Below are 14,691 nucleotides of genomic sequence, written 5' to 3'. Positions count from 1 at the left end.
AGTATTGGGTTTTTATGAGCAACTTCTAATTGATTTTGTTTGTGTTTGGCTTTGCGCAGAGTTGTCAAATATGGTAGATGGCTTGGCTCTGGATCACCAAAGTCCATCAGCTTTGCTGCCTCTGATGCTCTCCACACATGGGGCTGCAGTCTGCCTTCACAAAGTTCTTTTGTTACTTGTGCCCTCAGACTTCCGGACATGGCTCTCTTAGAAAAGCCAGTGTGCATGGATTCATCTGTGTTTGCCATTACACACTTCAGCACCATTGGGCAGTGATTTTCAGGTTCCTTTTCACATGTAATGTACAGCTGGCCACTGCACTCTTTGCAAAAGCCTCTGATTTTAATAAAACAAGATACAGTGCTGGGGTACACCTTGGCTCGTTTAAAAGTAATGGTGCATGTACTTTTAACCTCTTTCCAGATTCACTGGTTTACAACATGAGTCCATGTACCTGGCTTCAAAATTGTGTATTCCCTTTTCTTGAAAGTATTATTTTTGTATGTGACTTTATGTGGAATCATATGTATCCACTGTTCAAATGGGAGCTCCACATTGAAAGTCTTGCACTCTTTGTTTTGAAAAGGAGAGCTGCTTTGTTCAAAATCATTATCATTGTCACTGCTGTCTGTGTCACGTGGGTTGTTTTTTTTCTTTCTCTCACCCTCTCTCTCTCTCTCGCACTTTTTTTCCGCTTCACTTTGCACCTAAGCCTTGTGCTTTATGCTGGGCAGAGGGGGGAGGGGCGGTAGTTACACTCAGTAGCACAGGAACAGAGCCAGAGGGAGAGAGAGAGAAAGAGCCAGGGACAACAACTTCACATTAGAAAGGTATAGTAATCATCCACAACTATTTTCGGTTGCAGATGATAAAGGATTCAGAAAGTTTATTCATGCAGGCCCATATGACAGAGAATATGCATCTTCTTTTTGTTTTCATATTATAATTTATATTTAATTGTGTTGTGGTTTGCAGTGTTTTGTGTTGTTTTCACTTTAAATTTGTATAAGGAAAAAGCTGAAAATTTAAATAGTTAAAAGTTGAAATGTGAATAGTTGATTTTTGTATTATATGATTTATTTATTACATTTTATGTGGAGTGAAAAAATAAAAGTATATTTACAGTGGCCCCTAGAGACAAAGCACATACAAACTTCAAATCACGTACGAACTCTGAAGCACGTACAAACTCCAAAACACGTACTGAAGGATATAAAAAAAAAAACAACAACAGCAATAGAATAATATTAAACACAAAGTGAACCCGTCTTCCTTCATTAAATAGGTTCTTTTAGATGTTAAGGAGGAATTGACTTAACCAGGCTGGCGGAGAATGAAGACAACCGGACACCTGCTGCAGATGGTGAATCAGTGAACTTTTATTGAGACAGAGACAACCTCTCAACACAGCTCACATCAGGAGATTCCTCATATTTGCTGTGAGGATGGGTATATATTCTCTAAAACTTACAGGAGGGGGTTGTGAGGAAAGTGCTGCATTAGCAGAAAAACAACTCCATAAAAGGAAAGCGGCCTTGGGTGTTCTAGTCTCTTCGCTTGCAGATATCTTGCACCTGCAGGATGAGGCGATCGCTTCTTATCGCTCTCAAGGCCAAAGTCGTGAGCACATTTTTATTACACAGTTGCACAGTAACTTTAAAGCTGAACAATATTTAAAGCTGAATAATGTTTGATCAGATTATATTTTCTTCAAATCCCCCTTTTGACCCATCTTAAATGGGTCAACACACAAACATAAGTAACATTCAAAGGAACACAGAGACGTGTCGAAGCCTGGCTCGAAAAACTCCTCGGGTCTTATCATTTGTCTTTATCTGTCATTGCAGATGAGGAGAAAAGAGTCCAGGCACCACCCTGCCCAGGGGTCGGCTGCAAGCAGTCTCGGTTCCCGACGAAAGCAGTAACAGCTGTCCTGCACACAAGGATACAACGAGTTAGTGCAACCAGGGTAGTGACACAAAATTAACAGTTCCTGTAACTCAGCAACCAAAAAGCATAAGTAATGATAAAAATGTGGAGAGTACAGAGTATACTATAATAATGAGAGATATAAACGTGAAAATGTGAAAGAATAAATCAACCGTAAAATAAACTCAGAACGGTAACTGCCAAGGACATTCAAAAGTGAATATGTTAAAAAGTGAGGAAGGGGTGTGGAATAAAACAATTTATATCCAGTGGTGGGAGTACACATTCGCTCAGGCTTAAGTGCGGAGACCCTGAGAACATCGCTTAACCCTCACAACCCGACCAGACACAGTTCAACCAGATATATCCTTCAAGAGGAAGTGGGTGAGGGAAACAATTAATAACAAGCCTAATACAAAACACCACAGAGAAACAACCATTCTAGAAGCATTTAAACAAGAGAAAGACGATAATGTTCGTCACCCTCACGATCAGAGTTTTCATCATCCGTTGGCGAGGAGGTCAAGGCCAGATCCTTTAGGGTAAAAATTAAGCCTGAAAGATCCGGTTTTTTTGCTATTCTGAGCATATTTTGGTTTCTCCAGTGCAAAGCCTGACCCCTAGAGTGCTTGGACCAATCGAGGTCCGTTTCTGACACTAAACTGGACCACTTCCACTGATGCCAACCTCCCAGGGTTATATACCACACTGAGGAGGAGAGATGTACTGCAAGGTTAAAAAGATCCCCCCCTTGGTCTTTGGTGACGGGAGTGACTGGGAAGCTAGCGAAATCTATTTCGACTACCCAACTTTTATTGTTGGGGACACAGAGAGTAATCATTCTAGTCGTACTTGGGGTGCAGGAGGTAACCGTGTGTCGTTTTTTTCTAAATGGATCGGGCGTGGGCAAAACTGGAGAGGAAGTGGTGGGCAAGACCCTAGGGGCTACATTTGTCAGATTGGGACTGTCAGAAGGGGGCGAAGCTTTTGAACTTGAAAGTGTCAGAAGTGTCGGGGGCCCTTCACAGATCAGGATTATGCCAATGGGAATGAGACCCAGGGCCAGGAAGCAAACAAAGACGCAACATCTTTGCCTGCCTGTCATTTCAGGGGGAAAGGGCCAAGACATGTTTACTTAGCTTGGATGTCGTCTAATAGAGGATGATGGGGCACAGAAAGGTGGTCCAGTTCCCCCCACCTCGCCAAGGGCGTGTTCTAGGAGTTAAAGAGCAACAAAAAGTATCAGTGACACAACTTTAAATGAGCTTTCAGCGGTTAAAACTATTGCAATGTAAAATGTAAATCTTAAAAACTCAAGCCAATATAAAAGCAAAGTCATAAAAGATGTTAAAAATAAAAAAAATGTTTAGTTCAGTATGAAGAACACCCCCTTTTGTAACCAGCCGGCTTGTAGGTTGAGTTTTGGCTCCCTCAAGTGGTTGGTGATGCTGTTGCAGCTCCTTCTGACAGGTCCTTCTGCACCTCTCTCAAGGTTCTTCCTGGTTCGGTGGCAGCAGCGCACTGTGTGTAATGAAACCAAGTGTCACCTTTCCCTTCGAGCCTGACAGCGTGGGAGGTCCGCTCTGTTATGCGGTAAGGGCCTGTCCAGCGAGGCTCAGCCCACTTTCTCTTTGTGACTTTCAGGAGGACGTAGTCCATTCCAGGTGTAGCCACCTCTTTCAGCTCTTGCTGGTTTCTTTCAGCGACCTGTGAGGAATACTGGGCAACAAAACTGCGGAGCATGTTATAATATGTCCTCGGATCGAGGTCTGAATCAGCTTCATCCGACATTAACAGGCGAGAGGAGGGGCCAGGAAAAGGCCTGCCATGCTCCAACTCAAATGGAGTGTAACCAGAGGTTTGATTTACTGAGCATCTTATGGACATTAATGCAAGAGGCAATGCCTTAACCCAATCTAATTTGGTCTGTGCACAGATTTTAGCCAATTTAGTTTTTAGAGTTTGATTCATCCTTTCCACTTTCCCCTGGGACTGGGGGTGGTAAACTGAGCCAAACTTATGTTTCAAACCTAATGCGGCTTCAACCCTCTGCAGATCGTGGTTCCTGAAATGTGAACCATTGTCCGACCTTATGACCTCGGGAAACCCATGCTGTGGTATATAATGATTAATCAGACACTTCACCACAGTTCTACTGTTTTCACTTGCTGTCGGCCAGGCTTCTGGCCAACCTGAAAATGCATCCACAGCCACCAGCAGGTACCTGTAACCACCCACTCTGTCCACCATGTCTGTGTAATCAATGATTATTTCTTTCCCTGGGCAAAGTGGGATGGGGAAGTACCCTGCTATTGGCTTGAAGGCGGGCTTGATTCCAAATTGGTTGCACTCCTTACAGGTTTTAACCATGTATTTTGTCATGTCTTTTAGATAAGGGTGCCACCAGGCGGCTAAGTTCCTCATCATTTGTGCAGGTCCCACATGCCCCACTCCATGTGCCTCTTCCATTGCTGTCTGTCTGACCCCTGGCGGTAGAATGGGCCTTCCATCTGGGCCACGCCAAACATCTGTGTTTGTGGCCCCTCTTGTTACCCATAATGATTTTTCCTGGGGGCTGGCTTTGTCCTGTAACTCTCTGATTGTGGCTAGGCCTAGTTGTATGGGTGGTCTTTCTGGAGGGGGTGTGGCTTCTGGGTCCATTACCATAATCAGGGAGGGTAAGTAACCAGCTGTCTGCTTTGCTACTAAGTCGGCCTGTTTGTTACCTAATGCCACTAAATCCAATCCGGCACTGTGTCCTTTGCATTTTACCACTGCCACCTTAACAGGTAACAACAGTGCTTCCGCTAATTCCCTCATTTCCATCTCATGTTTAATAGGCTTTCCGCTGGCTGTCAAAAAACCAGCTCTTAGCCACTGCTTGAGCTCCACATGCACTGCTCCCACAGCATAAGCTGAATCACTGTATATATTCACTTTCTGTCCCTTTCCCATCCTTAAGGCTTCAATCACCGCTCTCAGTTCAGCTCTCTGTGCAGACTGTTGTCCTGTCAACTGCTCTGCCTTCACTGTTTTCCATCTCATGTCTGTCTGTTCCACTATTGCCCATGCAGCCTTCAACATTCCACTTTCAGTTCTGAAACAACATCCCTCTGTGAACCAATCTTTTTCTGCATCCATTAGAGGTTCTGCCTGCAAATCTGGCCTGATTTTCTCCTGTACCTGCACAACCTCTTCACACATATGTGGTTCCCCGGATCCCATGTGATCAGCCATGTTTATGCCTTCATGTGAGTAGGTGATGTGTGGTGCTTCCAAAATGGTACTGAGGCGTCTCTGCCTGAGTGAAGTGAGTGTGAAGGCCTGTGAGGAGACGTAGGCCACCACACTGTGTGATGTCAAAATTTTTAGTGGGTGGTTCATCACTATGTGTGCTGTTTTCTGAATGATTTTTGCAAGTCCAGAAACGTGTTGTGTGCACGGTGGGTGGCGTTTTTCAGTGTTGTCAAGCATTACGCTTACATATGTCAACACTTTTCTCTCTCCCCCTTTTTTCTGGAACAGGATACCATTGATATGGGTTCCAGTTCCAGAAACATCAAGATGAAAAGGCAAAGCATAATCTGGCACAGCAAGGTCAGAGGCGACAGAAAGCTGTTGTTTTAACTTTATAAACGCCTGTTCTGTTTCTGTAGTCCATGAGAGGGGAGCAGAGAGGTTTCTCATGCCTTGTTCATTTACCAAAGCGCGCAAAGGGGAAGTAAGGCCAACATAGTCTGGGACATAGGTCCTGCTGTAACCAGTCAGGCCCAAAAATGACAACATGTCTTTTACAGTTAGAGGCTTTGGATGGTGCAAAATTGAGTTCCTGTGTTCTGGGGACAAGGAAATACCGGACTGTGAGACCATGCGGCCTAGAAAAGAAACCTGTTTTCTTGCAATCTGTAGTTTGTTTTTGCTCACTTTAAAACCTGTGTTGGCCAGGTGTTGAAGCACCACTCTGGTGGCCTCCAAACAGATGTCAGCCGTGGGGGCAGACAGCAAAAGGTCATCCACATATTGTATTAACATACAGTCAGATGGTAGTGGGCTGGTTTGTAAAAGTTCTTTCAAACACTGATTAAACAGTCCTGGGGAGAGGGCAAATCCCTGTGGTAAGCGAGTGTAACGCCATTGTCGGCCTCTAAATGTAAATGAGAAAATGTCACGCAGTGACTCACGAAGTGGGAGGCAGAAAAAGGCATTAGCCAAGTCAATGCAGGTGAACCAGGCATGAGATGGTGGGAGGTTGGTCAAGGCAACATAAGGATTAGGCACAGGCAAAGTAGGAGTGCCAAGTAAGGCATTAATCCTTCTCAAATCATGTGCCATTCTGAACTTCCCCGTGCCTTTTTTCTCAACGGGTAGGATGGGCGTGTTCCACTTAGAGCAGGAGGGCTCCAAGACACCGGCAGTGACCAAACCAGAAATTGTTTCTGCAATCCCAGCCTCAGCCTCCGGTCTGTGTGGGTACTGAGGCTGCCACAAAGGGGTAGCAGATGACAGTTGAAAAGAGACTGGCTCCACATCAACTAAACCTACATCTGTGGGTCCAAGGGACCACAAACAATCTGGAAGAGAGTCGAGTAAAGGCGCAGCATCACAGTGGTCTGTGTGTTCTCTGCCATGTGACCCGCTGACCACTCCATGTTGCAGTGTTGAGGAATTAAAGCAATCATTTAAAATTTGGTATGTCTTGGTAGATGGAGAAAACAAAACCTGTGGGAGTTTTGTAGGTGTCCAGTCAGTGGCCGCAAGGGAACGTTTAACCATTCCACCCAGCTCCTTAGCCTGGTGTCCAGGATGTAAGGCCAGTGACACATGGGGAGCTGCCTCATCAGACATCATGTACCACTGTAATTGATCTGTTGTAAAAGTAACCGCTGCTGCCACTCCCTCCGGTGCCGCAAAAATGCACGACATGTTCAGAGACCAAGCCCGCCCCTCACACTGCTCTTGGAACATGTGCTGGTACCAGGTGGTGTCATGCCTGTCATAAAACAGTGTAACATGAGGTGGGTCAGGGGGAGGGACATAAGGATGTAGGAGTGAGAGCCACGGCCGCCATTGCTGAAAAGCAGTACAAACTCCTGGTTCAGCAGGTGTTTCAACTTCCAATAATGCCCAGTAGATGTCAGCAGAGTCCGTCAAACAGGAGGAGGGTTGCAGCAGAAACTGACCACCTCCCTCTGGCCCATTAGAACAGGGAAGCACAACCCCAGTAGGGAGAGTCACAGTTAGGCCTTGTGAAGAGCAGAGTATTGTGGCTCCTAATTTAATCAACAAGTCTCTTCCCAGTAAATTCACAGGCGCCTGTTTTGAACAAACATAGCTGTGTAACAAGGTCTGATCTCCAACCGTTGTGGGGAGGGGCACGGTGTAAGGCAGAGTTTTAGGTTCCCCAGATATGCCCACCACTGTAATCACTGTGTCAGTAAGTCTTTCACGAGCAACATCCTTAATGGTGGAGTACGTAGCTCCAGTGTCCACTAAAAAGCTGCTTCTTCTTCTATCTACAGTTATGGACAGCATAGGGTCCGCCGTTGTCCCTTCACCGTCCTGGGCAGTCTGTGGGGTGTCCTATAGCTGGGGACCACCCTCGTAGTACTCCCACCCCATCACAGGCATCTGTGGGGCCGGGGGCACTTCAACTAAAGCACCACGAGGTCCACCTCTGTGGCCAGGATGCTGATAGGGCCCACCACGGGCTCCCCTGCCTCTTCCAGCAGCCGGGTTCAAGGGGCACGCTTTAGCCCAGTGTCCAGGTTGTCCACACCGAAAACAAACATACATCTGGCCTCCCCTACCACCTCCCATCTGACCCCTTCCCCTGAAACCACCTCTGTTTCCTCCAAATGGGGAACCTCTCTGCCCATAAGGGGCCGGGGAGTGATAAGCACCATACTGGGGGGGCTGTGGATCAGTTGGCCATGGGTTCGGATACAAATCAGGGGCAACTGGACCAGGAGGGGGAGCTGCAGCGGCCACAAGCTGCTTTTTAGGCTTGTCACCTTTTCCACCCAGGTCGTTTTTAGCTTTCTGCAGCTGAACCTTCAACAGTTGCAACTGTAAATCTTCGACGCTCTCCGCTTTATCATCAGACTTAATCTGCACTTTGTTAAGATTAAAAATCAAATGTTTCTTCCAGATTGCAAAGTCACAGTCCTGCAAGTCAGGATTATCCTCCATTTTCTGGCTTACTGACTCCGGAATGCCCCTCAGCACCGCCCTTCTAAACCACATGCTCTGTGAACAAGTCCTACTGGGGTGATGACCTGTATGGTTCACCCAGTCTTCAACAGCCTGATTTAGATAATGGGTGGGATTTTGCTTTCCCTCCCATTTAAATTTCTGTAAGGTGCCTTGATTTTTGGGTGGGAATTGTTTGCGCAGGGCCGGTCCAATAAACCTCAAGGCCTGCATTAGTGGCACCTCGTTCTCATGCATGGTAGTACCCGCATTTTGTTCCAGGTCCGCTGCCTGAGATCGGGATGTGCACCTAGTTATAATAGCTCTAAAATCTCCCAGTGCGAGGTCCTGTCCAGCTGTGTATTTATCCAAACCAGCCAACCAGGCATTCCCTCCCTCCATTATGTCAGGGAGTTTGTCCACTAGGGCCTGGACATCTCCGAATGAATAAGGTTGATACACTGGTCTACGTTGCGCTTTAGTCTGGACCAGGGGAAACATGCCTGGAGGCTGAGGCACAGGGCCCTTAGATCTAGTCTGATATCCTAAACTGGGAGGGGTAGAGGGGGGTGTATGGTTAAGGTCACTGAGTTCATCATCAGTATCCTCAGTTTCTTCCCCGCCTGGTGGGGTATCAGTGTCAGCAAAAACGTGGGCTAAACTCATCTGTGTTTCCGGATCCTGACGGCCCACCAAAGACATGGTAACTGTGACATTTGGTGAAGTGCCAGGCTCAGTTTTTGCAGTAGCGGTCAGATCTCCCTTAACAGCGACAGGAGTGCTGGCAAAGGGGTTGGACCGGGAAAGAGGGGCTGACGCAACACGATTTTTCACCTGGACCACTGACCTATGTTCATTTAAGCAGCTGCGTAATGCTGCTTCTTGATCAGTTAATTGTTGTTCAGTGGGTTCCTGTCTGTTCATTCGAACCGCAAATGGTGCGCTCGCAAATGGGTCAGTTAGGCCCTCAGATCCGGTTCCAAAACAATGGGACATGGAAGAGGGGGCTCTACTACTAGCTGAGGATGTCGCCGACAGAGAGGAGCTTCCTGGGCAAAAATGCTTGGTATCTATGGGAGTTGGAGCTACGGGCGGTTCTTCTCCAATAGTCATTATTCCACCAGAGATATTAAGTACCGGATATATGCCTGCTGAGGGAGGAGTTGAGGCAGAATAGGGAGGTGGCTGAGACCTATTTTTCTTCATGTGTGGTTTTGCAGTTTCCCATAAACACACCCAGTGATTAAATTTAGCTTTGCGGCCTGCGTGCTTATCTGCTTCCTTTCTGTGTCTCACCCCGCTCATCACACCTGCACCTGCTGCTGCTGAGTTGGCTTCTTCCTCTTTCTCTTTTGCCTGCATAGCCTTATTCTGCCAAATTATTCCCCAGTTACCACTACTCCCCTCGTCCTTTCCCTTTTCTTTCATTAACCTTTCAGCTGTTTTCCTCAATGACTCTTTCTGCTTTTTTGCTTCTTTAGGCTGGTGTGTGGAGTTGATGACTGTCTCAACACATGTTAATTGTTCTCCCAATGTGCTAAGAATAACACCGGGACCCCAACCATCATCATTAGTTTCTCGATCTAATTCTCCATCCATTTTACTGTCAATGGAGGAGTGTTCTTTTATTGATTTTAAAGGAGAATTTGGGCCAGCTGGGTTTCTGCCTCTGTTAGGCACTAAGAGCTGGGGCGCTGCTTTAAAGGTGAGTCAGCACTGAAATATCCCTTCAGGTGTTACCAAGCTTCTACCAAACCGGAGTCTGGCGGGTAACCTTGCCTAGAGCTTCCTGATAGGGGTGCTAGTTGGTTGTCACCTTGTTCACACGTCTCATTCACACTTCATACATTACCTGCAGTCACTCATTACCCTCCTTATGTATGTAATAAATGTGTAAAAAAAAAAAAAAAATTCTATGTGTGGTGTATTATTTTAACCAAAAGAGGAACCTAGTTCCTTTAATTGTGTAATCTGTGAACAACGGAGAACCAAACTGTCCTGCCCAGTGTTCCACAGCAAGCATTCAGCGTGTATTTATGTGTGTCCAATATCAAACAGAACATCAAAACATTTAAAACACTAAAATCATCGGGGTTTTAAGAAGAGATCCGTTTTCTCCTATTGATCAAAGGGACCCCTCCTTTGGACTCCAACCAGTACTTCTCCTTTTTAAGTTTTAGAGGATCTTTTCTAATAAAGTCCTCTGGGCCTTCCTAACCCTTCTGTAGTTTAGAGAATATTACTAAAAAATATTCTCAAGGCCTTTAACCTTTTAATTTGTTTAGAAAGGCGTTACTAATAAACCCTTTCAAGGTCCCAGACCTGCACTGAGGTATTTATCCGACACCGGAGAGCAACCCGTCGGCTGCAACCGTGGTCAGACCTCAGTTCACTCTTATCTTTATTCACTTATTCACTTATTTCTTATTCACTTATCTCTTATTTACTTGTCTGATTCTCAACAAGCCTTAAGTAAGCCAGACAATTTTGGTTATGAATTACTAGGAGTTTGGACACTAAGTATTTTTATAATGTTCAATATAGCAGAAATAAAAGGTCTGCTTACCTTGTTTTTGTGTGCACACAGCTTTTGTCCAAACTCCGTTCACTCAGACCACGGCCGATGTCCTCCCATCCGTTCCAGTTGACCTGGAGCGGATCCTGTTCCGTGACGCCAATTGAAGGATATAAAAAAAACAACAACAACAGCAATAGAATAATATTAAACACAAAGTGAACCCGTCTTCCTTCATTAAATAGGTTCTTTTAGATGTTAAGGAGGAATTGACTTAACCAGGCTGGCGGAGAATGAAGACAACCGGACACCTGCTGCAGATGGTGAATCAGTGAACTTTTATTGAGACAGAGACAACCTCTCAACACAGCTCACATCAGGAGATTCCTCATATTTGCTGTGAGGATGGGTATATATTCTCTAAAACTTACAGGAGGGGGTTGTGAGGAAAGTGCTGCATTAGCAGAAAAACAACTCCATAAAAGGAAAGCGGCCTTGGGTGTTCTAGTCTCTTCGCTTGCAGATATCTTGCACCTGCAGGATGAGGCGATCGCTTCTTATCGCTCTCAAGGCCAAAGTCGTGAGCACATTTTTATTACACAGTTGCACAGTAACTTTAAAGCTGAACAATATTTAAAGCTGAATAATGTTTGATCAGATTATATTTTCTTCAGTACAAACTCCAAAACACGTAAAAACTCCAAAACACGTACAAAAAACTCAGAAGCACATAAAAACTCAAAACACGTACAAAAGACAACAGAAGTGCTCCAGGATGCTGGGCGCAGTGTTGAGCTTTTGTTACCTAGTGGCTACACAAGCCAGCAAGTACCAACGACCAGATTTGGTGTGTGGTAGTAACAGGTAAATGAACTTTTTTTTAAAATTATTTGAATATATATGAGTGCCTGTGTATAAATACACAAACAATACACACATACTTTCAATTGTGTAATTTAAGTGATCTAGTAGCTCTGCTTTGGAAGTTCAGTTCATGCTAGAAATGTGTTTTGGAGTTTGTACGTGCTTTGTCTCTAGGGGCCACCGCATATATTTATATATAAACATATACAAATAAAACCACTTTTTTTTACGTTAGTAATTCCTTTTGTGCATAATTTTATATTATTGTTAATAATGAATTAATTAAAGCAACAAAACAACCTGAAGAGCCGGTTCAGAGCCGAAAGAGCCGGCTCTTTTTAGTGAGCCGAACCGAAAGAGCCGGATCTCTAAAAAGAGCCGGAAATCCCATCACTACCAAGTTGTTTGCATAGATTTTGCCATATGTCATCACTTGGAGTTGAAACTTTTCCATTTTTTATGACTGCTTCTTTAGAAGCACGAAGGACTTCAAATACTGCAATTTTGTCCACCACTGATTTCTTTGGCATCTGTCAAGCAAAAATTAAAAATGTGATATATTACTGCTATAATTTGGTTCTAACTTTAATTCTACATCTTTAAGTGGACATAAAATTACTTACTTTGATACACTGTTTTGACGTAGTAAATTGAAGTGTTGATGATTGCTGTTGCTCATGGGATCTAGCTTAAAAATGCAAATAAGATAGGTAGCACATGTTTTCTTCAACTCTTGTTTTTTTCTCTCAGAAGAAGAATGTGTATGATAGCACCCCCTGGTGATCACAAACCAAACACAGGTCGCTATGTTTGGTTTTTTTGGCAGAGTTTATCAGTTTATCCTTAACACGATCTAGTTCAAAATTCATTTGATCGGTATAAAAATGAATTTAGTCAATGTTCAAGGCTCATCATTAAAATACTTGTAGATAAATCCAGGCTCTGTTGAGATAAATCTGTGTCAATCCCACACGTGTTTAATAGCCCACTCATTTAATAGCCCTTTGTGACCATGGCTACAGAAGTTTTACTCTTGCAAAAAATATAGGTCGGCCCTTTCAGGTAACATTGACAGTTACCTAAGATTCACAGTTCTGCAGGCTGTTTGGAGCCTTTGAGTTCAGATTTGCTGAATCACTGAAGTGCACTCCTATGTATGTTAATTTTATACAACTTGCTCATGACAGCCCACATACAAATGACAGCACTTTTGTTAATATTAGCATTTGACTTAAAAGCTACAGTTCACATATTATTAGGTTAATGTTTTAACAACCATTAGCATTTTAGCATATACCCTGCTGGTAGCACACTAGATGGAGTAAGGTAATGTTAAAAAACATGGTAGTCAGTGATCCACAACCAGCTTATTGGCTCAAAACACCTTATCTAATTCTAAACTGATTCGCACCTACTGGCATGCCCCTTTACATTTCTTCATAAATGTTATTTAATGTTATTATTACGGCAGCACGGTGGTTAGCACTGTTGCCGCACAGCAAGAAGGTTCTGAGTTCAATTCCACCATCACGCCAGGGTCTTCCTGTGTGGAGTTTGCAGGTTCTCTCCCCGTGTTTGCGTAGGTTCTCTCCGGGCTCTCTCCAAAGACATGCAGCTTGTGGTGATAGGTTAATTGGTTAATCCGAATTGCCCATAGGTGAATGTGAGTGCGAATGGTTGTCTGTCCCTGTGTGTTGGCCCTGTGACAGACTGGCAACCTGTCCAGGATGTACCCTGCCTCTTGCCCTATGACAGCTGGGATAGATTCCAGCACCCCCTGCGACCCTTAAAAGGATAAGCAGATGGATGGAATTTCATTAATATCTTTAAAATAATAGCACCACAAACAAAAATTTTTGCAGCACAAACCTGTGACATCAACTTTTGTTTGATTTGGGTGATGTGGGGGGCTGGTTGACCTTTTGACGTTTGGATTTTCATTAATATCTTTAAAACAGAGGTAGCACAAACGACAATTTTAGCAGCACAAACCAGCACAAACGTAGCACAGTTGATTGACACCAGTTTTGTTTGATTCCATTAATGTGGGGGGGCTGGTTGACCTCTGATGACCTCTACAAATTTTCTTGAATATCTTTAAAATGATAGCAGCACAAACGACAATTTTAGCAGCACAAACCAGCACAAACGTTTGATACCACTTTTGTTGGATTTGGGTAATGTGGGGGGGCTGGTTGACCTTTGATGACCTCTAGAAATTTCTATTAATATCTTTAAAATGATAGCAGCACAAACAAAATTTTTTGCAGCACAAACCAGCACAAACGTAGCACAAACGTTTGATACCACTTTTGTTGGATTTGAAGAAGGTGGGGGGGCCAACTTCACTCACATAGACAGAAGTTGTATGAACAGGCTGATTCATCCACACTGACAGTGACAAGAGCCAATTTTAACAACTACACAAAATACTTTAAAATTTATGTTAGTTATATTGTTTTTCTTTTTTTTTTCTTAGGAAAATGCAAACGCTGATCCTGAGTCAGATCATTAGCAATAAAGACAAAGATAAAGATAACAGACAATCACAAAAATGGACTCCAGGAGAGAGACTTCCGGTACTATGTAGAGGGGGGACGTATGTGCGAGGGCTCCCGGTTCACATCTTAAAACTATATTTTTATAACTAACTGGTTGTGTACACTGCGACACATCTGTATGTGTGAGTCAATTTAACTAACTTTGAAAATATTGAGTATGTCTAAACAAGCGAAGCCAATTAATGCACAAACTAACTCCGGCTACACGTGCTGCAAACAAGCTAGCATCCTTTGCAGCTAACAATGTGTCGACATTAACAATCCTTGTTTATGGACAAGAGTAAGAGAAGGGACACCACCAGATCTTTACAATGTTTGTTCACCTCTATGTACACAAGAGTTGAAATTTTCCAAATTGTGCACTTAAATATGCTCATTGCTTACCTTTTTTTCCTGGTTATTCTTATGGTGTAATCGCCTTAGTTAAACATGGTGAATGGTATTGATGTGGGGGCGGCTGCTGTGCGATTCATTAGCTGGAATGTGAAGGGTTTGAATGGGCCTGTCAAAAGAGCTAGGATATTTAATCATCTTAAGTATCTAAAATGTGACATTGCATTTCTCCAGGAAACCCACCTGTTGGTAAAAGATCACATCAGACTTAAGAAAGGATGGGTAGGAAAAACGTTCCAT

The 14,691-nt window shown here is 44.0% G+C and overlaps 1 protein-coding gene across 1 annotated transcript; it reads right to left on the bottom strand.

Moving 5' to 3' along the window:
* Window positions 1-3,281: 3,281 nt before the first annotated feature.
* LOC113020938 (uncharacterized) lies at window positions 3,282-7,474 on the bottom strand. The gene has a single exon (XM_026165294.1). The coding sequence runs from the start codon at window positions 7,459-7,461 to the stop codon at window positions 3,361-3,363; it is 4,101 nt and encodes a 1,366-aa protein (XP_026021079.1). The 5' UTR covers window positions 7,462-7,474; the 3' UTR covers window positions 3,282-3,360.
* Window positions 7,475-14,691: the final 7,217 nt, after the last annotated feature.

Source organism: Astatotilapia calliptera, chromosome 4, assembly GCF_900246225.1.
Source record: "Astatotilapia calliptera chromosome 4, fAstCal1.2, whole genome shotgun sequence".
Classification (NCBI taxonomy): domain Eukaryota; kingdom Metazoa; phylum Chordata; class Actinopteri; order Cichliformes; family Cichlidae; genus Astatotilapia; species Astatotilapia calliptera.
This window is presented reverse-complemented; position numbering and strand designations above follow the sequence as displayed.